Source organism: Melitaea cinxia, chromosome 13, assembly GCF_905220565.1.
Source record: "Melitaea cinxia chromosome 13, ilMelCinx1.1, whole genome shotgun sequence".
Taxonomy (NCBI): Eukaryota; Metazoa; Arthropoda; class Insecta; order Lepidoptera; family Nymphalidae; genus Melitaea; species Melitaea cinxia.
In genome coordinates this window covers 5,974,793-5,996,314 of record NC_059406.1, presented here as the reverse complement: position 1 = coordinate 5,996,314, position 21,522 = coordinate 5,974,793, and the positions used below count along the sequence as shown (strand labels likewise).

At 32.6% G+C, this 21,522-nt stretch overlaps 1 protein-coding gene across 1 annotated transcript in view; it reads right to left on the bottom strand.

Annotated features, from left to right (window-relative positions):
• Window positions 1-689: 689 nt before the first annotated feature.
• The window catches only part of LOC123659040 (A disintegrin and metalloproteinase with thrombospondin motifs 7), a 43,709-nt gene continuing 22,876 nt past the window's right edge, over window positions 690-21,522 (bottom strand). Inside the window, exons 4-19 of the mRNA XM_045594314.1 lie at window positions 20,796-21,416; window positions 20,538-20,717; window positions 19,988-20,238; window positions 11,825-11,938; window positions 8,579-8,725; window positions 6,838-6,911; window positions 6,593-6,759; window positions 5,751-5,938; window positions 5,286-5,413; window positions 4,996-5,118; window positions 4,349-4,497; window positions 3,995-4,110; window positions 3,393-3,507; window positions 2,776-2,947; window positions 1,545-1,678; window positions 690-912 (exon numbers count right to left, since the gene is read on the bottom strand). Of these exons, the coding sequence (XP_045450270.1) occupies window positions 778-912; window positions 1,545-1,678; window positions 2,776-2,947; window positions 3,393-3,507; window positions 3,995-4,110; window positions 4,349-4,497; window positions 4,996-5,118; window positions 5,286-5,413; window positions 5,751-5,938; window positions 6,593-6,759; window positions 6,838-6,911; window positions 8,579-8,725; window positions 11,825-11,938; window positions 19,988-20,238; window positions 20,538-20,717; window positions 20,796-21,416 (2,814 nt within the window). The 3' untranslated portion in view covers window positions 690-777. The remainder of the gene's footprint in view (window positions 913-1,544; window positions 1,679-2,775; window positions 2,948-3,392; window positions 3,508-3,994; window positions 4,111-4,348; window positions 4,498-4,995; window positions 5,119-5,285; window positions 5,414-5,750; window positions 5,939-6,592; window positions 6,760-6,837; window positions 6,912-8,578; window positions 8,726-11,824; window positions 11,939-19,987; window positions 20,239-20,537; window positions 20,718-20,795; window positions 21,417-21,522) is intronic.

Below are 21,522 nucleotides of genomic sequence, written 5' to 3'. Positions count from 1 at the left end.
ATTACGCATTTATGTGACAATTAAGTGATTCATTTATATAAAAATATAAATTTATATTAGTAAAATCTTAAAAAATACTTATTCAACAAATGTCATATTGGCAGTAATTGCAATTATGGCAACGGGAACTTGATTTCTAAATATATTTTTGGTCCAAATTTCATATTAAATATCAACTAAAACATTTTCACGTTGGTTTGTATAAGAAATTACATACACCACTTTAATACTGTTACAGATTTGTTAAATTAATTATTACTTGTTTAAACTAAGCGAAGATTATGTTAAACTATATGTTACTTAAATAATATGGCAGTAAGTGGTAATTGTAGAACATTATTTAATGTACTTATCCAGCGAGATTCGCACGTCTCCACATAGTGATCCTATTCGGGTACTAATGTAAATGTAGGTATATGCCTATTCGATGGGCTTATTTTTATGTCGCTATAAAGCGATACAAAAAATTACCTTTCATAGTCACTCAAACTTTCACCTCAATCATCAAAATATTTCGTCTCTTGCGCTTTATAAACTATCACTAACAAAATACCGTCACTATAATTTTCTCTTCAATTTTTTTAACATCGCTTGAGGAATCTTGCCTTTCGAAATCATAACGATTTATAATCGTATCATACAGGGTCGATACAACAAATTTGTTGACATTCCGTACCCTATTTCGTTTCCATATAGTTAAGTTACTCGTTCCTGAGAGATTATGTTTTGTTCAAATTCATTTGTTTGTATTCCATTCGTTCGAGTAAATCCATTTGTTCAGCAAGCTGGCACGTCGACGCATTTTATTGCGTTAATAGGTTTCATCGCTATATCACATTCGGAATCTTTTACGACGTTATTCGAAATTTTGTTAACGCAATGTACGCTGCGAATTTTGGTTGCTTCTTCGCCCTGTAAACAAAAATATACAAGTTTAAAATTTTATTAATATTAACGCATATAATTAATGAAACGCCTATGGGAACGAATTCTTTTTATGTGGAATGTTTTTATCGTAAATAGTAGCCGTACTTAAGCGCTCACGCAAAGTATCATGCGGAACGAGTATATCAAAGTAGCTCGTCTATTTAAACAAAGTAAAATTTAATAATTGTGTTTGCTAACAAACGAAAAAAAAACCGAGTTCAATTACATCAAATTACCAAACGCACTAGTCGTCACTACGATTTTTGAGTGTTCCCCTCGATTTCTCTGGGATACCAGCATCAGATCCTGGTTTCCTTATCATGGTGCCACCCTTGGGATATTTCCTTTCCAACAAAAAAAGAATTATCATCCTTATATATATATATATATATATATATATATATATATATATATATATATATATATATACGATCGAATTGAGCAACCTCCTCCTTTTTTGAACTCGGTTAAAAAAGCGCTACGAATTTTTTTCACCTCGTACCTGTTCTATAACACCAGCAGAACCGCCATTTCAAGGAACGCAGTTCGGAGTGGAACACCCTATATACACATGCACGTAGTAACGTTATGCTCGTAAGTGTAGTGGCGCTACGTACCGGCACGCGGCAGGGCCGGCAGGGCCGCCAGGGCCCCGCCCACCAGTGCGCGCAGGCGGGCTGGCGGCACTGCTGCATCAGCGCCTCGTGGCGCGGCGGCTCGATGTGGTAGCACTGCGACAGCTCCACTTGGCCTTGACGTATCAATATGTTGTATTTATATTAAATATATATATATTAAACTAGCTGACCCGGCGAACTTCGTATCGCCTAACACAAACTTTATCGTATGGTATTAAAGTTCAAATTGACTTTTAAGTATTATCACAAATATTTTCTATGGGAGTATAGAAAAGTTTATCAGGAAATTTAATTTTTTTTTTTGAATTTTTCTCTCCGTAAGAACCATCCTCGTACTTCAAGGAATATTTTAAAAAAAGAATTAGCGAAATCGGTCCAACCGTTCTCGAGTTTTGCGCTTAGCAACACATTCAGCGACTCATTTTTATATTATAGATGTATATATAATACTAACGACCCGCCCCGGCTTCGCACGGGTGCAAGGCTGATACTAAATATACTACAGAATGTCTTTATTTATTGTATGAAGCTAGCTTATAGCATGGTTATTAACATAATAACTACATTCAAATATGCGTCGTTAGATTACACGTTGTTACAGAATGCGTTGAAGAAATAAAGGTTCACTGCTCGTTCCCCGTAGGTGATAGCGTGATAATTTGTAGCCTATATGTTGACCAGACTTAATAATAGTCGTGTCAAATTTGAAGTAAATCCATGCAGTACTTTTTGAGTTTATCCTAGACATATATACATACATACAGACAAACAGACAAAAATTCTAAAAACTATATTTTTGGCTTCTGTATCGATTGTAGATCACACCCCAAGTATTCTTTTAAAAAAATATTCAATGTACAGTTTTGACTTTCCTACCATTTTATTTTATAAATAATATAATTTTTTTAATATTTTTTTTAAAACGCTCCGTGAGCCTTAAGGAACATACAAAAAAAAATTCGGTCGAGCCTCTCTTGAGTTATACGCTTAGCAACATTCATTTCTATTTATATAGCTTTATAGTATCATTTCCGCCTTATTTTACCGATCATAAAATAAAAATATAATTGTTAGTACACGCGCTAACAACCTCTCTAACAAAACTCTGGTGTAATGGTGCGTGACGTGTAGGTTCGATTCCCGCTCCTTCCCGCCGTTGTAGGCAGAATCTTGAAAAATAAAAATGTATTGGTTAGTAAATGCGACTTACGGTAGTGTTCATCCAGGCAGATGAGGTGTCGGTGCATACGTCCGACTCCGCAGGTGACAGAGCAAGGAGACCACTCCGAGAGTTGATACATAAACCGCTTCTGTTTCGGTTGGTCGACGGTGTATTGATACGTCACGCCTGGGTTCCGGTGTTTGCCGCGGAAGATACGTTGCTGTACGACACAAGTAGATTTGGTAAATAATTAAAAGAGATTATCTTTAAGTTTTTGAAGTAAAAATTCTTTACGCACGCTTTCCTTGGGGAGTAAGCTGTCGATGCGTAACGAGAGCGTTACGAAAAGTGTGATCGAGCGAGGCGAAAGGAGCAAGAGAGAGAGAGGTGCGAGCACACATTTTCTTTCTTTCATTTCGTTTCGTATATCTAAAAGACTATGCAGGTCTATTGCTAAAGAAGTTTTACTCCAGTCATGTGGTCTAAAGCACACTCGTTTTAGCGTATTCACGCAGAACAGTTTCCGTGTCACGGTATAATTTAGACTAAACAAGGAACGTCATGGGTATAGTGCCCAAGCACCTTTCTTAAAATATTTATATAAATTATATTTTTATTATAATGTCATATTTTTCGTTCAAAAGTTTCATAGCTATCATACTAACATAAACTTTGATATCTTCAGCAATAGGTCCAGATATTCGAACTTTTTCCCAATCACGATCTCGCTCGTAGATCGCTTGGGCTCCAGCTACGAAATACTCCGTCAGCGTAGTGTTTCTGTCAAAATAATTAACAGATATAATTTTGTTTGCTGGCAAACGAAAAAAAAAACCGACTTCAAGTACATCGACAAAATAGTCAAGTAAACACGCATTATCAAAGATTACTCCAAAAGTTGTAATCAGATCACGATGAAATTAAAAATGTGACCACATGATAAACACCGGTTTTCGAATAGATTAAAAATCGTCAAAATCGGTACACCCAGTAAAAAGTTATGCAGATTTTCGAGGGTTTTTCTCGATTTCTCTGCGATCCCATTATCAGATCCTGGTTTCCTAATCATGGTACCACACTTAGGATATCTCCTTTCCAACAAAAAAAAGAGTTTTCAAAATCGGTTCATAAACGACGAAGCTATCCCCGAAAATACATTAAAAAATATATACGGTCGAATTGAGTAACCTCCTCCTTTTTTGAAGTCGGTTAAAAATAAGTGACAGATTGTTTCGAAACGAAACATTCAAACGATATTAAGTCTCACCGTGCACCATTCAAGTAAATTTTCCTAGATTTCGCACTTCCTATAGAAATATAATTTCCTGGACTAACTTTTTCTTGAATCTTTACGTTTCTGGAACCAGCTGGTATAACAGCAACCTAAAAATAAAACAGATGGTTATTCTCTACAAATAAATTATTAATTAATTTATTTATTATTATTATTAAAATATATATATATATATATATATATATATATATATATATATATATATATATATATATGTTTAAAGAGCTAGAAAAATATGAAATGTATGTTATAGAGTCATTCACGTAAATTAAATGGAAAATGAGTACAAGAAGACTTTCTCGATAGACTCTTAAAAAAATATCTCACCTCACTAAATCCAGATTGCCTAGTGGTATCTTTATTATAGATTCCTTGAACAGTCTTACAGGCAGATCCATCACCTCCGCAAACACCGCATTCGTCCTCTTCAACTTCGGAATTCACCACCCAGTCACAGCCGACTTTATAACATACACCTGAAGAAAAATAAAAGTATTTACTAACATAATAAAGTAAAATAATTTTTCTATATGTAATACTCAGATGTATATTTATTGGTTCACGTTAATATCACATTACCAGTGTTTCCCAAAGTGGGCGATAACGCCCCCTTGTGGGCGCTTCAGTACTAAAGGGGCGGTAAGAGACCAAGAAAAAAAATGGTGCCGTTGTGTAGAGGCTTGGGGGGCGATTTGTCATTAAGACTCTCGACTACAACTTGTGAACTACAACTAATATTCATTAAAAGATTGCTCAAAGTGGGCACTATAAAATAATTTATTCTCTTAGCGGGCAGTAGACAAAATAAGTTTGGGAGCAACTGTATGTACCATTAGACTCATTTCAAATCATTTCTTTTATTGAAATTTCGTTCATTAGTTAAAATATAATTACGTCAATGTTAGTGAAAACGTCAAGTTGTCCTGTGGTTGTAAAATAAAAATAAAATACATCTATAATATCTAAATGCATACCAGATATACACATATCCCTTGAACCCAGGCTAGATCTGCAAGGAGTTCCGTCTGCTACAAATACACCAATTACTTCCATTTCTCTACCATCACGGGGTACGCAATGTAGGTCACATGGTTTATCTGCAAAAAAAAATCATTTTAAATAATAATAAAATAAGAAATACTGAATAAGTAAATGTGTTCACATTTCGATTTCTTAATAGAATAAAAGGTTATTGTTCTTAAATATAATATATATCTATATATTTCTTCCGACAAAATATAAAAAATATTTGTTGAAAATTTACCGTGATCAGTGTAGGGCACCCATTCAATTGTTTCATTTGTGTATAACCTGTTGTTGTACTTAGAGCACTGAACCTCTCTAAATGTTGGCTCGTTGATAGGGCACGGATCTGTGTTGCATACTTTGTACCTAAAAGTAAAAACTATTATATACTACGAATTTTGTATTGTATATACTGATTTTATTTACATGATAACTACTGACATACTAAAAATATCTAACTTAAAAAAATATGGGTTAGATTATAAGGACCCATTTTATCGTTCTTTGATTTTTTTCATAATACCTGTATCAATATTTGGCATCAGTATGTATCAGTCATCAGTAGTATCAGTTACGTTTTGAAATTTCATAGTCATTAACGCTACGATTTATATGTAAAATAAAATGTTTGCCATATTTTAAGTTTCCGATATTCGGAATTCAAATGTAATTTTTTTTGGTTTAAATATATTCGTAAACTTACCGACTCCGGTCACCGATGCAGTAGTTGCCATTGTTGAGTGGTTCTGGGTTGTTACATTCACGCGACTGTGTGGAAACTCCTGCGCCACAAGTCCGCGAGCATTCGCTCCACTCACTCCAAGGTCCCCAGCCACCATCACGAGGAACGGGAGACGGGGTCCGAGCTACACATGTTTGATTCTGACACCACTGCAACGAAATTGTAAAACATAAGCTAAAGTCAAAATATAATAAGCTATAAAATATATAAAAGAGGTAATGAAAATGATGATGAAAGAACATAGGTAATGTTTTTCATTTTGTTTTGCTCATTTCTAAATATAAAGAAAAAAAAGTCCAAACTTCGTCCTAATCAATGGTCTTGATAATCAACATGTCAATTTTAAAAATAATAATGCATTTTGCATTGCAACTTTGCGTTACATATAGTATGTTATTAGGATGCATAGATTAACAGATAAGGGGAGAATAATATTAACGTTGTCTACGGTTTTCGGTTACGGTTTGTTACGGTTTCGCCGAGCGAAGAAAAAAAAATGACGTCTAGCGAAGTGGGCACAGTAAACTAACATCCATTTTGTAATATTTGCATAAAAACTTTTTATAAAAAGCCTTTCGACGCGCCACCTGTCAACGGGCGCAAATCCTTATCAGATTCATTATAGTAAAGTACTAACTAATAGTAATGTTGATCTGATGGAATAGTGTTTTTTTTTATTTCTTGCGCACTGTCGCTATTTATTTTGCGACAATAATTCATTTTTCAACAAATTTTTGATAAGTAGTGCAATGTTAATATAACAATAAGACCGTATAGTGTAAAGATGTAAATAAATGAATTACCATATTTTCTCCGCAAGTAGTTCCGGGCGCAGCGGGCCTCAACATGGTCTTGCACGTGTTGTTAACGAGACACCACAGATGTTCGCAGAGTTCCGTTGGCTTGGCGCAAACTACTGCTTCCGCTCCGAACTGTAGATGACACTGAGACGCTGCATCGAATGTTACTCCTACAAAGTGTTGCGTTAAATTTATAAGATGTAATATTATTTTAAGCCCATTTAAATAGGAAATTGAGGAATTCTTACCAGCTGGTACTTCGGGATATACGTAGGGTTCTTCTTGTGACGGTTTGTCACTTAAACATTCGCCTAGGCCAGCACTGGACAAACGAATAAATTAACTTAAAAATCGTAATCGATTACATCTGTTAATAACTTATGTTATCTGTGAAGTCTTGTATATGTTACCTATCTTGTATATGTATATAGTACATTTGTGGATACGAAATTACTTTCCAAACATGTTTTAACAAGTAGTATGTGGATCTGCATATTATATGCTTAAGAAGCGATTCTCCTAGACGAAAGAATGAAGTATAGCTCAAACTAGTAATTGCGGTGTCGAGTAAGTAGGTCTACTTTCGATTTTATCGCGTTTTAATTTATTTTGATATAAAAAAGCTATCGATAAGTACTCTATATTAACTTTACGTCTATGCGACTTAATTATTTTTCATTTTGATGTAGCCGCAATGGCGAGAGAGATAAGGTAATCAACTAAACGGCAACGTCTTCGAGACTAGTCTCCACGAACTTTTCCAAGTAAGGATTAAAATAATATCATCGTAAAGATTAAAAAGAGCATTGGGTTTTAATAGGAATACGTTGGTATTTATTACTAAGTAATTGGTATTTGCGTTAATCTTATATTTTGTAGTTTAATTTTTTAATACATTTTTTTTATTCTACCCATAATACTTATTTGCTGTGTGGCTACGGCATTAAAGAATATAGCTACCCCCTCTCTTTCCGTGGGTGTCGTAAAAGGCGACTAAGGGATAACACAGTTCCACTACCATCTTGAAACTTAAAAAGCCGACCGATGGCGGGATAGCCATTCAACTACTGGCTTTGACATACACAGGCCGAAGACGGGCAGCAGCGTCTTCGGTGCGACAAAGCCAGCCCTGCGGTCACCAACCCGCCTGCCCAGCGTGGTGACTATGGACAAAACACATGAGTTCACGCCATTTTTGGCTCGAACTTGTGGAAGCCTATGTCTAGTAGTGGACTGCGATAGGCTGATGTGATGATGATGTGATCATATTTAAATTTATTTTAACTAGGTACAAGTATATGGTGCAGAATTCTTAACGTCAATAAATAAATTATTAGACAATTAAGGAGTTGCTTAAAATATTTTGTGTATGATTTTAGTTGAGATAGATTATTATACTCAAAATGGTCAGCAGATCTTAAATGTACCGAAATAACTGTAGTTTAATAAGATTTGTAGCTTTATCCCAAAAAAATTAAACTGTGTTAACATTTTTTAATTGTGTCATTATCATAATTAAGCAAGTTTGTCTCTTAAAATCAAAATATTTGCATTGTCCTGTCAATTTTGTTAGCGGTAACGGGTTAATGAACAAAATAATAAATAATTATCGAATATTATAATTGGGTCGATTCCATTGAATCATTGCGGCGATATAATCACGTTCCATTCGAAATTTATTCTGTGAACTTAATATTAAATGATTGGGTAAATTTTTAAATTAGGCTTTAGCTTAAATAACTTAGTGACTTTTTAAACCAATTTGTGGAGTAGGATATTCACTATAAATTTGATATGTTATTTATTTATTTGATGTTCTATCTCAAATACTTCACTGTACATTTATAAGCTACATGTGTAAATCTATTTTTACATTATTGATAAATAACAAGTCCATCTTATCTTTAAGATTGTATAATAAAAGGAAATAAATGTCACAACTACGCTTACACCGTATTATCTTATCTTATTAGTTACTATATGACTTACTCTAAAAAGTTTGTCACATCTCGCTTGCTGCAACGTGACCATGCGACTTGGACTGTGTCTGCTTCAAAGATTGGCGTCATGATATGCAACGTCGCGCCTTCACGTCTTTGACAGCCGATTTTTTCAGTATCGTGGTATAAGCCGAAGCTAAAAACAAAATGAGAATATAATTTATTAACATACTATTATAAGTACATAGTAGTAAATATCAATACTGTCAATATTTAGGAGTGTACACGGCACGGCATCTGCCCACCAAAGCGGTTGTTTTTGTATCACTTAGATAAAAAATTATATATAATATATAATAAGTATTCGTTTTTAGTCTTGAGTCTTGTATGATATTTGTTAAGGAAGTTGCACTTTACTTGTGACAGTTGAAAGTAGAGCGTTGTCATATATTCTTATCATAATGATAAGAGAACATCTAAACCGGAGGTTGTGATTATAGTAATTTCTGTAATAACAGTTGTTACCGTAAGTACCAGTGCTTTATATCTTAAAACTCTAAAAATATATGTCTACTATTTGTAATATACAGATAAGTATGCTGGACTTGAAGGTCGCATATTAAGATATATTTTTATATTACAATACTATACATAATAAATGTATATTATTATTAAAAAAATAAAACAATGTTCTAGAATGGAGTCTATGCACTTGCTCCGAGTTACTGTGAGCTGTAGTTGAGGTCTGGCCTCTGCTATAAAAACCCAGTCAATAAATCAAACGAATCGATTTTATTACTGTTGACTCTGAAGTTCACAACGACATAAATAAGCTACGCAGCAAAACTAATTATTATTTATTGTAATAATATTATGGAAATATGGTAATAATATCTTATTCAACAATTTTTAATGTTTCAGTTTTCTATACGTGACAATTTTATTTGTAAATTATTATCACAAAACACCGTCTGTGCGCGATAAATTTTAATTTTTTAAAAATATATTGCATATTTTTTTTTTGAAAAAATAAAATATGTAGTTGTGTATGAATGTATATTGATACTTAATATAAAATTGAAATTATTAATTAAATTTTGGCTATAAAAAAACATTACAAACTATAATTTTTTATTAAAAAAAAAAACGAGTACGAAATTCCGCATGATAATAAAAGTTAAGACGACATCGCACTTGTTATAAATTCATTCATTATTCTTAATTAGCGATAACAAATTGAAAAAAGTATAATGAACATGTGTGGGCCGATAGTGGATCAGCGTCAATGCACCGAGTGCATTGTACTCAACGAATGATGCATTCATATGTCTACGAGTGAAAGAAGGTCATTGGCTGTACCGTGTTTGCGCTTACATAACATGTTTTTTTAAGATTGTGAGCCTCTAATGCAAACTGTAACAACTAACAACACCCGACGTATACAAATAAACGTACGATAGTTTTGCGTTCATTATTAATACACCTGTAAAGTACTTACAAATACATATAAGTCACTTGTGACATTATCATATAATATTTTTTAAGAATAATTAATTCGGACTATGTTTCGAATTTTTAATATGAAAGAGTCATCGTAGTTTTAAAGGAAGACAAAGTGTAAATTTTTTTAAAGTTTACAAATCATTGTCAGAGGACAAAAGAAGGCACAGAATGTGCAAATTTAAAATGTTTGTATGTGTAGCATACTTATTTATTATCAGAAATAATGGTAACAATTATTACTGTTATTGCGTAACTATTGTGCAACAATAAGGGCGTGGTTACATAAGTGAAAAATAAAATACTAAAATATACAAGTTTTCATAAGATTCTTTCTCGGAAAGCAACGTCCTTGTGATTTTCTTAGTCTAGAAACATGACTCAGACTCTACTACTGAGGCGCTCAGCAACCGCCGACTAAAATTTAATACAGAATTATTTGCAGTGTTAAAATGAAAACTTACAAGCGTTGTTATGATTACTAAATATCAAATAACGCTATGCATATTTGTAAATTAATATTTTCGCTTCGATTTAACGAAAGTGGTCGAAAATTGGCGTGTATTACGCTTCTGTTGTAACATTTTAATGACGCGTTTTACGAGACCCCACATAATTGTGACCTCACTCACAATGTAGGTAATGTTAATATTGCTGATAGTTAATTGAACGCGGTGGATTATCACTGCTACACTGATGTTTTAAAATAACTATAAAAAATATTTCAAAATTGCAATACACATGTACAGATTTGGCTTTTTAGTATATAAAGAAACTGTATTATTTAACGTATTTTTAGCTCAAATAGTGTTTGAGAAATATAATGTAATAAATAGATGTGTGCTATCAAGCGCTATTACTAAATTTGATTAAATCTCGTGTCCCTTAAATGTTAAAGTAGATAACAAAAGATTTATGTTTCATTAAACCACGGTGCAATTTTAAGTAATACATTTAAAGGTTTGATAACGTTTAGCAGCATTTGTTTAATTTGTTTGTTTGATTACTACGAGGTACTCATTAATTAGCGTTACACTTCAATACGTTAATTATTAATTTGTTAAGAAAAAACCATCGATACAAATTTTGTATTATTTTTCTAAAAAAAAAAGGAAACTAAAAATACATTCTTAAATTTGATTATAATTAATATTTTTAGAGATTCCTTTAGAATCTAAATTGCTTTCTCGACAGGTATCCGAAAACGGTGTTTCAAGGAAATAGTCCTATTTAAATAAATTTTGTTTAAATTGACGCTATAATCAATTTGATTTTCAAGGAATTCATTATTGATACTTGTAAATTACTACTTGTGGTCAAGTTTTATTTTAATGATTGTGTTGATTGATGTTTTATTAAGGAAAGATTTAAAACGTCGTAAAGGAGAATTAAATTTAACTTTTTTGCGGCCATGCGGCATCTAATTTGCAGGCTAATAATACAAATAAATGCTTGCATTCCCATATAGCTGTTAAGGTATCCTATAGAACATGATGATCATTACTAAAACTTCACGGGTTAATTTACTTGTTCAGATAATTGAAATTACAGAGGCTGGAGAACATTTAATAAAAGTTAAAATTTGCCGATTACGTGCACGTGTTTGAGACAAGAAAGTATAATAATAATAATAAACTATCGCTATAAATAATAAACAATCGCTTATAAGTAGTGGTCGTTACATATGAGATTGTCCTGCTCCTTAATAATGAGGAAAAACCCTTATATACATCTTTTCTGCGTTCAGCCGTGTCATATTAAGCGAGTACTTATTTCTAATGCTACTAGTACTTACTTGTGTCCAAGTTCGTGGGTGATGGTGTGAGCCAGCATGATGCCGTTGTCCTCGTTGACGGAACAGCTCCGGTCCGGCTTGCACATACCGGCCACGTGCGCCACGCCCAGCGTGCTGCAACATTGCGTGCGTTATATGAATTGTACGGGTTAACATCCGAACTTATTACTTACATATTAATTAAAAAAAACACAGATTAGATTAATATTGTGTTGATGATGTTATTTATATATTCTTTATCGCAATCAACAGTTTAACAAATTATGGTTACAAAGGAAGTTGGCTAGGGAATACCTATCACTAAAAGAGATTTCCAAGAGTCAACTCATAAATAAATGTTCTATCTGTGTAATCTGTCAATCACATGTGAATTTATTAAATTATCATAACATCATCTCATAATCGGAAGCTATTAAGCGAATGATACAAGAATCCTATTAGTTTTACCGATATATCATAGAGTTTTATTAAAAGGCTACTAAGTTAATATAAATTAAAAATATTTGTTTAAATATTGTTTATAAATTTTATATCGTACACATAAAACGCGAAAAATTATCGATAAAAGCAGCCGCCAGTTATGTATTATAGGATAACAGATGTAGCAAACTGTAATAGCGTAGGTACTAATTGTGGTGGTAGTAGTTGCGTAGTGGCTACGGCATGTGAATAATTAATTTCCTAAGGATTAGCTCACACTTTCACTTCAAATCTTATCGACGTCAATAAAAAGTCGTGAGGTCTAGACGTACGTAGCAGACACGATCGAACGTGATGTCAACATCATGACATGACAATCGCCAATTCTTTGCTTAATGGCTTTCATTACAAACTTAAAACTGGTTTCCGAATAGTGGTTAGTAAATAGATAAGGGGGCGTCCATAAATTACGTGAGGTGTATTTTTAAATTTTCTGTCCCCCCCTTGGGGAGATGTCGTGAGATTATATTCACCCCCTCCCCCAACCCCTAATCTCACATGAGATTTTTCAAAATGTGGGTTTCTTACGTAAACGCGTTGGATTGTTATTGTAAAAAGAAAAAAAAAATTCTTCGTGCTTTTATTTACGACTAGTTAAGGCTAGTAATCAGACACAATCAACAAATCAGACAGTCAGTAGATGTATAACGTCGACGTATGAATGAAATTCTTTTCTTTCGAACGAATTAGTGAATGATCTTAATCGGATTACGCTTAAGATTCCCCAAATCTTAAGCATGTTCAATCAGGATTAAATAGACCAAAATAGTATATTTTTTTTGTTTCAATCAGAAAAAAAATGCGTGAGATTTGACTCGACCCCCTCCTCCCCTTAAACATCTCACGTATTTTATGAACGCTCCCTAAGTAGATATGTTGCTGTTCTTCGGGCGAACCTCCTGTCACCAATGCTGATACTGATTTCAACTATACATACGTCTTTGAATGTAATATTTAAATATATTTTTTTGTATCCAATATTATGTAAAATTATTAAATAATATTTAATAGCAATTATAGATAACGAACTCGTTAACTAATTGTAATATTTCGAATATTACTTCCGAATGCTATTTACTGCAAACATTTTTATATCTTACTTTTGCGTAATTATAAATTTGTTTTAATTACTTTTCTAGTATCAAAATACCAGTCTATGCAATATAATAATGTTATCAAGCAAAATTTTAGATTATGTGTATGAGTTCTAAGGCAGTTAGTAGAGGCAAGTGGTCGGAGCAGACGTTGCCGGGAATAGGCGGCTAAAAATATAAGCGAGCTGACTCATACGGAAGCCGACGAAAAGCTCTATAAATTCCTTTTAATAAATTTTGTATTTCAGTATACAAAACGTACACGAACTGACGATACGATTGCCCTAATTTTCATCATTCTGGGCAACATTGTAAACGAACGTAAGTTTATTTTTCTGTACGTATGAGTAGTAACCGTATTTATGTGTACCACGTATGTCACTTAAAAGTAAAACTTATTTCTTCCAGTATTCAAATCAATGAAAATACGATAGTTTCTTAAAATCCTAAATAAACAATTATCGATTATGTGTTGTATTTTATTTGTACTATCTTTGTCACCTAATTTGATGTGTTTTACATGACAGGAGCGCGTTGATGTCTATTCAACAGGTGTACTGTAATAGCGGTGTCGTATAAATTATATTAAATTAACAAGGCATTTCAGTAACGGCTATTTATGGAGTTCACCTTCAATTTAGACGCGCTATTCGCCAATGCCATATACGAGCTATGAAACGCAATTTTTAAGATGCAATCACAATAATTACATTTTAATGATAATATGTCTCATTTTGATTTAAGTTTTTCTTGTAGTATTTCTAGTGTATCTTTATTAAACCACAGATGTAGGTTGTCCGGTTTGTAAATATTGCAAAAGCGGTATTTCTAAAGGTGAATAAGGCATATGCGGTGACTTTTAAAGTCAAGAATTGATTGAGCGTGAACTCGACGGGTGTTAGAATGAGCGCAACTATCATAGAATCCATATTTTGTATTCAATATAAATAAATACTTATAGTTCTGTGAAATGATAAACTATACTCATAATTTACTAAATTAATTGGAATTTCGTTTTGTTTTTTAAATGGATATTCAAGATTATTATTTTTTAAATGGATATAAAGAGATAATGGATATACAACCCAGAACCACTCAACAATGGCAACTACTGCATCGGTGATAGGAGTCGGTAAGTTTACGAATATAATTACACCAAAAAAATTCACACGAATTTGAATTCCGAATATATATATGACCTTGCCAAAAATATTGAATTTTACGACACAAATAAACATAGCGTTGCGACCTGAATTAGGATTTATTTTGACTGCTTTCAAGTTTAATTTAAATAATGTATAATAATGACGTTTTCTTTTGATATTAACTACCTCGATTAAAAGTCTTACTAATTCAAGATGCCACAATTAATAAAATATTATTTAAAACTATTGCTTCCGTACTGGACTATAAATAAATCAAATTATACTTTAATTTAATTTATCTTATGTGTGTTGTGTCAGAAGTTGTGTTTAAATTGAATTATTATAATGCAATTATTTTATGTCCTTGATATTTACAAAAACTATTACTACAAACAAAGCAATACAGTTTGATGAATGACTTTTTGTAATATAGATATAGATTTTTATTTATATACGTACGTATTAACTCAGGAAACTATCGATAATCACACTGATGTTGACAATATCTATATTACGTGTTACGTGAATAGGTATATTACGTGTTACGTGAAGCAAAAATTTTGTATCTCTCTTTACGAAAATTGCGCGGGCGGTGGAGTATGAAATTTCGTACCCTTTTATAGTTTACATAGAGAAATGCAGAAAGCTAATAATAATTTTTTTTAATTATGCATAAAAATAAATGAAATCAATAAAAAATAACATACCTATCATGTATTTGAGACACACGTATGTATGCATATCTTTTGTTGATTGTCAAAGTCTGTAGTCAAATTGAATTTTTTTTAAAAAGATTCTTTATTTTTATAATTTTTTGTTTTCTCTAATTTAAATTTTTAATTATGGTCGAATTTCAACCATAATAAATAAAATTATAACATAATTTGTTACTTAAGAAATACTTAATCTTAAACTCTTTATTTAAGTAGCAATTTTGCTATGATTCATTAGAACAATATAAAATTTATTAATATAGAAATTCTAATGATTACTTCTGTATCGAGGTATATCTAAAGAAGCTGAGGCAGTTTGTTTCGTTTTTTAATATCAGACAATTTACTCGTGAACACAATATTACCTAAACGTTTTTCTTCGAAGCATGTATTTTTTGCTGTTCCTTTCGATAAGTACATATTTTATGAACGATTTCTTTCATTGTCGTTTACATAAATTAAATAAATATTAAATAAGTTTCTTTTCTGAAAACAAAATCTGTATTTGGAATTTTTGCAATCAGCACTTAATTTTTTATTGCATTTTATTTTAAATTATAATTTAAATTGTAATTCGTATATTTTTTGACGACATTCCGACCTATGTAAGAAACCTCTTCAAGAACGTAACACGGAGGTGAGATAAGTGGGCGATACGACAGGCAGACTGCGTGGCGTCGCCTTGCCGCTCACAATCCGCACTGTAATTTAACGCTGGCTTATTTTATACATAAAAAATTATGACCTTACAAGAGTTACCTACACACTAGGGTTACAAGTTTGACGAATTTTGTAAAAATATAAACTAAGGTCATTATTTTACAAACCCAATATTGTAATATTTTAAAAATATTTTTCTACGTTTTTTTTTAAAATCGAAGTAATATGAAATCTATAAACAAACATTGATACTTTTGTATCATTCAGTGCACGGTTCATTGGGATTCTGACAGCCGCCCTGCGGCTCAACACCGTTACGAAGAGACTCATTGTCTTTTGAATGCCGCCTTCCAAGAACATTCGGCTACTCGTTTATACCGTTTTCCGAACGCATCAGGCTTCCTTATTACATTCATTACGCACTGGTTTTTCGGTAGAGTACGTGCAGCAGCGGTTATAACTCTGTTTTATGCTGAACTTCTTCTAAGTGTAATAATATTATTTTTAAACATTTTTATTCTATATAATAAATAAATTAATAGTCTTAGATAATCTTTCAGGAAATACGCGCCATCTATTTAAAGTTCATATTTCCTAAAGTTGTGCCTGCTTTGGATTAACCGCCGCTTAACTAGGTTGTGGTACCTGTATGTTTTGTTGAAAATAAATATATCGTTAACTGCATCTAGGCGAATTTTATGGGTTATGTATAGAAACATTGAATATAAATAATTACTCATCGAAGCGTCTAAGATTAACTTCTGTTACTCATCTCGCCGAAGTGTTTGTACAGGTATGTCAGTAACGGTAGACGATTAATGATGTAATTTACAGAACTTTGTACGAACGAAAACAGCTTGTAATTATGTAACGCTGTTCTTATGGGCTTTTGTTAAAATCATGAATGTCCATTTTGTACATACTTGATATCCTTGGCCTTAATGTCGGCACTTTGATGTGACCGCTGACCGCGACTGAAGCTGTTAGCCATTTGCAAACATACACAAAAAAATAAAATACTACATATTCATGGAGGTCTTACGCACTTGAATGGACTTTTTGGAAAATAAAAAATTGATCGTGGCATTTATTAATGATTTCAATAATCGCAATTACGTTTACAATATTTTAACTCAATGTTTTTTACTCTTGTATAACTACTTACAGACTCGAAATGTCTATTACGTATATTTATTCTACATATAGTATTTTATCATATCAACCATTGTCTAAACCAGTTGTATTTAATGTTTTCATAGTTCTCCACACAAACTCTGCGTAAAAATATAAATACCGGTTATATAGTATATTTTAATAATTTTTTATTAATTGTCCAAGTTTCATCAGTTGTGGATAACTATATATACGATATTCGACGGATGATAATATCCATCAGATAAAAGTTTTTCATGTATTACTTTATAAACTAAAAAATATAAATAACTAGCCAACCCGTGCCCACTTCATTGGGCGTTAATTATTTTTGTGATGCAAATATATAGTAAAGTTTTCATCTCGCTCGTATTTCTCCGAGTTGATTTACATATACTATTATTTTTTAATGATTTTTTTTGTTCAATAACAATAAAATATAGCCTATATCACTCCTGAAGTGTAGCTTTCTGTTAGTGAAAGAATGTTCATGACCGCATCAGTATTTGCGAAGATTACCTCCTACATACAAACAGAGTTATAAACTTTACCTCTTTATAATATTAGTATAGATAATAAACGCTTCACATTCAACGGCCCCCAGTAGGATTTCCTCCTGTGTCGGGGGTCCGGAAAAACACACAATACACAAGCACAAACGCCTAGACCACGACAAATATCTATATGACCAATTCAAATGTCTGTCGTGAGTGGGGATCGAACCCGCGACCGTCAGTGCAACAGCCAGTGCTGTGGCCGCTGCGCCAACGAGTCGTCAATTATTCTTTTTCACCACCGATTTCAACTGTATTTATGAGATATTTCTATTTGCAAAAATTAATCTAAAAGCTGTAATTTATTAATTGAGGTGAAACAAGTCCTAATGGTCTATTCTACCTCCTCTCGTTAAATTATAAACGTAACTTATTTGCAAGATAAACTTTATCCACTACTGGTTCACCAAACAAGTCATAAGTAAAATAAGTACAACTATGCAGCAGCAACGAAACAAATCGATATGATAGCAACTTCGGAAAAAACATTTACCGTATAAATTGTAAATTGTTTCAATGTATAAACTTTAAAAGTATTAGAACCTTTTATATGAATATAAATTCTTATCGTACAATCAGAGCTACCACATAAATGCTTTTGATAATCATAATCTTTTGAGAATAAGAAATTATTGGGACAGACATAACACCGACAACGAAACGTGACCAACAATTATCTTTCAAATCTTAGTAAATGTACTTTAATAATTACTCGATACAAAAACAGGATATTTATTAAGACGCTATGCTATATGTTTCTTGCGTGAACGGTATTTGCCCTTTGAAAGGAATTGAAGATCTCTTATCTGAATACGGAAAACGCTCATGCCTCTGATGCATTACGAACTGTAGTTTAATCTTGAAGTTATTTTCAATACTTAACTTTAAGTTTATAATTACTGCCTATCATCAAAATAAAAATCTAACATTTTAGTATTTGTAATAATTTCAACATTTAAATCTACTTAGTACGTTTCTTATATTATCAGAAAATTATTATGTTCTTTTGACTGTTGTTGTGCCTCAACTATTTCATCATCATCATCATTACAGCCTATACAGTCCACTGCTGGACATAGGCCTCCACAAGTTTACGCCAAAAATAACGTGAACTCATGTGTTTTGCCCATAGTCACCACGCTGGGCAGGCGGGTTGGTGACCTCAACTATTTAGTTGTTTTTAATTTAATAATAATTTAATGAGGATCTTTTTTGCATATTTTCATTAAAATGAGTTGCATAATATAACACGAAATAGATGAACGGAACGGGACGTTGAAATTATTATCAAGCTTTATAATCTTTTTGTGCCATGACAGTAATAGAAGAAGAGTTAGTTATATGGGACCAGGTAGTGTTGGCCTATATAACTGAAAATAGTCTATTTTGGCTGCGGTTACTCACTGTAACTATTCACTCGCTAACATATGCTCATTTCTGCCATTGACCTTGTCTCGAGAGATTGCAAAAAAATTATAGCGAATATCAATTATGATAGCTGTAGCTATTTCTCAATCATTGCAAGCCGAAATAAACTGAGCAACGTTGAATAATATAATATTTTATTTAGCCAAATGTACGTTATACGTGTATGTTAAAAGGCACTAACGATAATATTTATTAATACAATATAAGGTAATTTAAACAATGGGTTTCGTTTAATATTTATTCTATTTACTATTAAAATAAAGTGAACGTCCACCCACTTGTCGTATTTGTTAAGATGAATGCATCCCACCTAAACATCGGTGTAATTTGACAGTAATCGCACCGTGGGCTGTTTGATAGAGCCGTAACTGGCACACTATACAAAACGTCTCGCTAATAAAATTAACTATAAAAAAAAAGAATAGGTCCGTTCTGTGGGCGAGCTCCTTATTTTAATTATCAGCTGTGCCCTCAACTTCGTCCGTGTGGAATTTAACAAAATAAGTTATAGTTCAGTTCGCAGTTATAAAAACAAGCTAAAATAAAAGTAGCCTAAGTTACTTCTTACTACATTAGCTATATGCCAGTGAAAGTCCCATCAAAATAGGTTCAGCCGTTACACACAGACAGACAAACAGATAGACAGACAGACAAAAACTATAAAAAATGTTATTTTGGTAGATGTACTGTGTATACATACATACAAATGAGTTTAGTAAAAAGCGGTTATTTTAATATTACAAACAGACACTCCACTTTTATTTATTTGTATAGATCTGTTCTCTTAAAGAGTTAACGAGTAAGTACTTAGCTCTTATACTTACTTTAAGATATTTTTATGAACATATATTAATATTCTATATAACCTCTTTACAGCAAACATACGAAATACCCAGAAGTCAAGAAAAAATAAATAAATAGGGAAGTAATTTCATACCTACAAGGAGTGTCGTGCTGACTGCAAATGTCTTCCCTGGTTACAAGGATCGCAACATCATGATGATGAGGATCGTTGTCGTCGTCAGGGTTCAACTGATGCTGCCAGCGGCAGAAGGACGCGAGGGTTGCATCTGCGTTTGTAGACACCGCTAGTTCGGGGGCCGCGTCTATTTCTTCCACAGTAATAATTTTCACCACCACAACCTTGATGTAATTCCCAATGGAAGGATCCATGTACAACGACGATACCTAAATAAATCAACGTCATTATACGCCTAGATCTTTTTTATGTCATAATTTTTTTACGAGCTTAATTTTTACGAGAGGATATCTTATTTTAAAATGGGTTTTTAATATTCAATTTATTAAACTTAAAAATTCTAATGAGACGTTGTTGATAATTGGAGTTTTTAAACTATAAAAGTAATTTATGTATATTAAATGAATAAATCTTTTATTGCGTGTTAATATTGTAGCGTGTAGTGATACTTGTAAGATAAAATAAATACATTGATCAATAGAGAATGAGAAATTGTATCAATACTTACCATGTTCATAATTGTCAGTAGGTAAGTTTGCAAGTTGCTTTGATCGTGGAAATCGGTCATAGACTTGTCGGCAACAAGTAACACTTCAACATGTCGAGGCTTACTAACTGATCGCGTAGAGCGTCGTGATGCTTCGTAATAATGTCTGTTCGTGGGCTTATGCTGAGGTCGATTATGTTTCTGCGAATAATGCAAAACACGTTATAAATAAAACAGAGATTACAGTTAAAATAAAATCAACACTTATGTGAAAGATACCTTATTATATCTAGATTTATATAGATCCTCATGTTCATGATGACTTTCGTAGTTCTTCGTTTTCCATTGATAAGGAGGTTGCTTCGTAGCACAGTTCTTTGATCTCTTCCTTCTCCGCCTCGGTCGAATACGTCGTAGTCTCTGTTCATATCTAGGTTTATGATGTGTTTTGTTTCTTAACGCCTGTTCTAATGAATTACTATTTTCTATTGATACACTTTTAGATGATCTAGACTCTGATGATGATTGAAACCTTCTTTTCTCCATTCTTAACTTTGTTTGATTTCTTCTAAATGCGGCAGGGTCTCGTCTCATGGCTTCTAATCTCTTTCGTCTTTCTTCTAAATATACTAATCTTCTATGATCCATAGCCTCTTGACTTTTTCTATTATTTCGTTTCAAACCACGTTCTGAATTAAACCTTTCGTTGTTATATTTATTCGTTTGTATAAATGCTTTAGTTTTACTGTCTATTTCTCTCTTTTTTCTATGGAATGCCTGGACTTTATCAACGGCGGATCTCTTGAAAATGACGTGAGGACGTCCTAAAGAACTATCGTCGGGAACTTCATTTGAAGGTTCAATCCAGTATTCTCCGTGCTCCGTTCGTAATAGCCCGGCCTAGAGAGACGGAAATAATGACATAACTAATATTCTTATTTTTTTTAAAAATTAAGTTTAAATTTTTATTTAAGACATTCTACGAGTACAAAAAAGCAGTCGGATT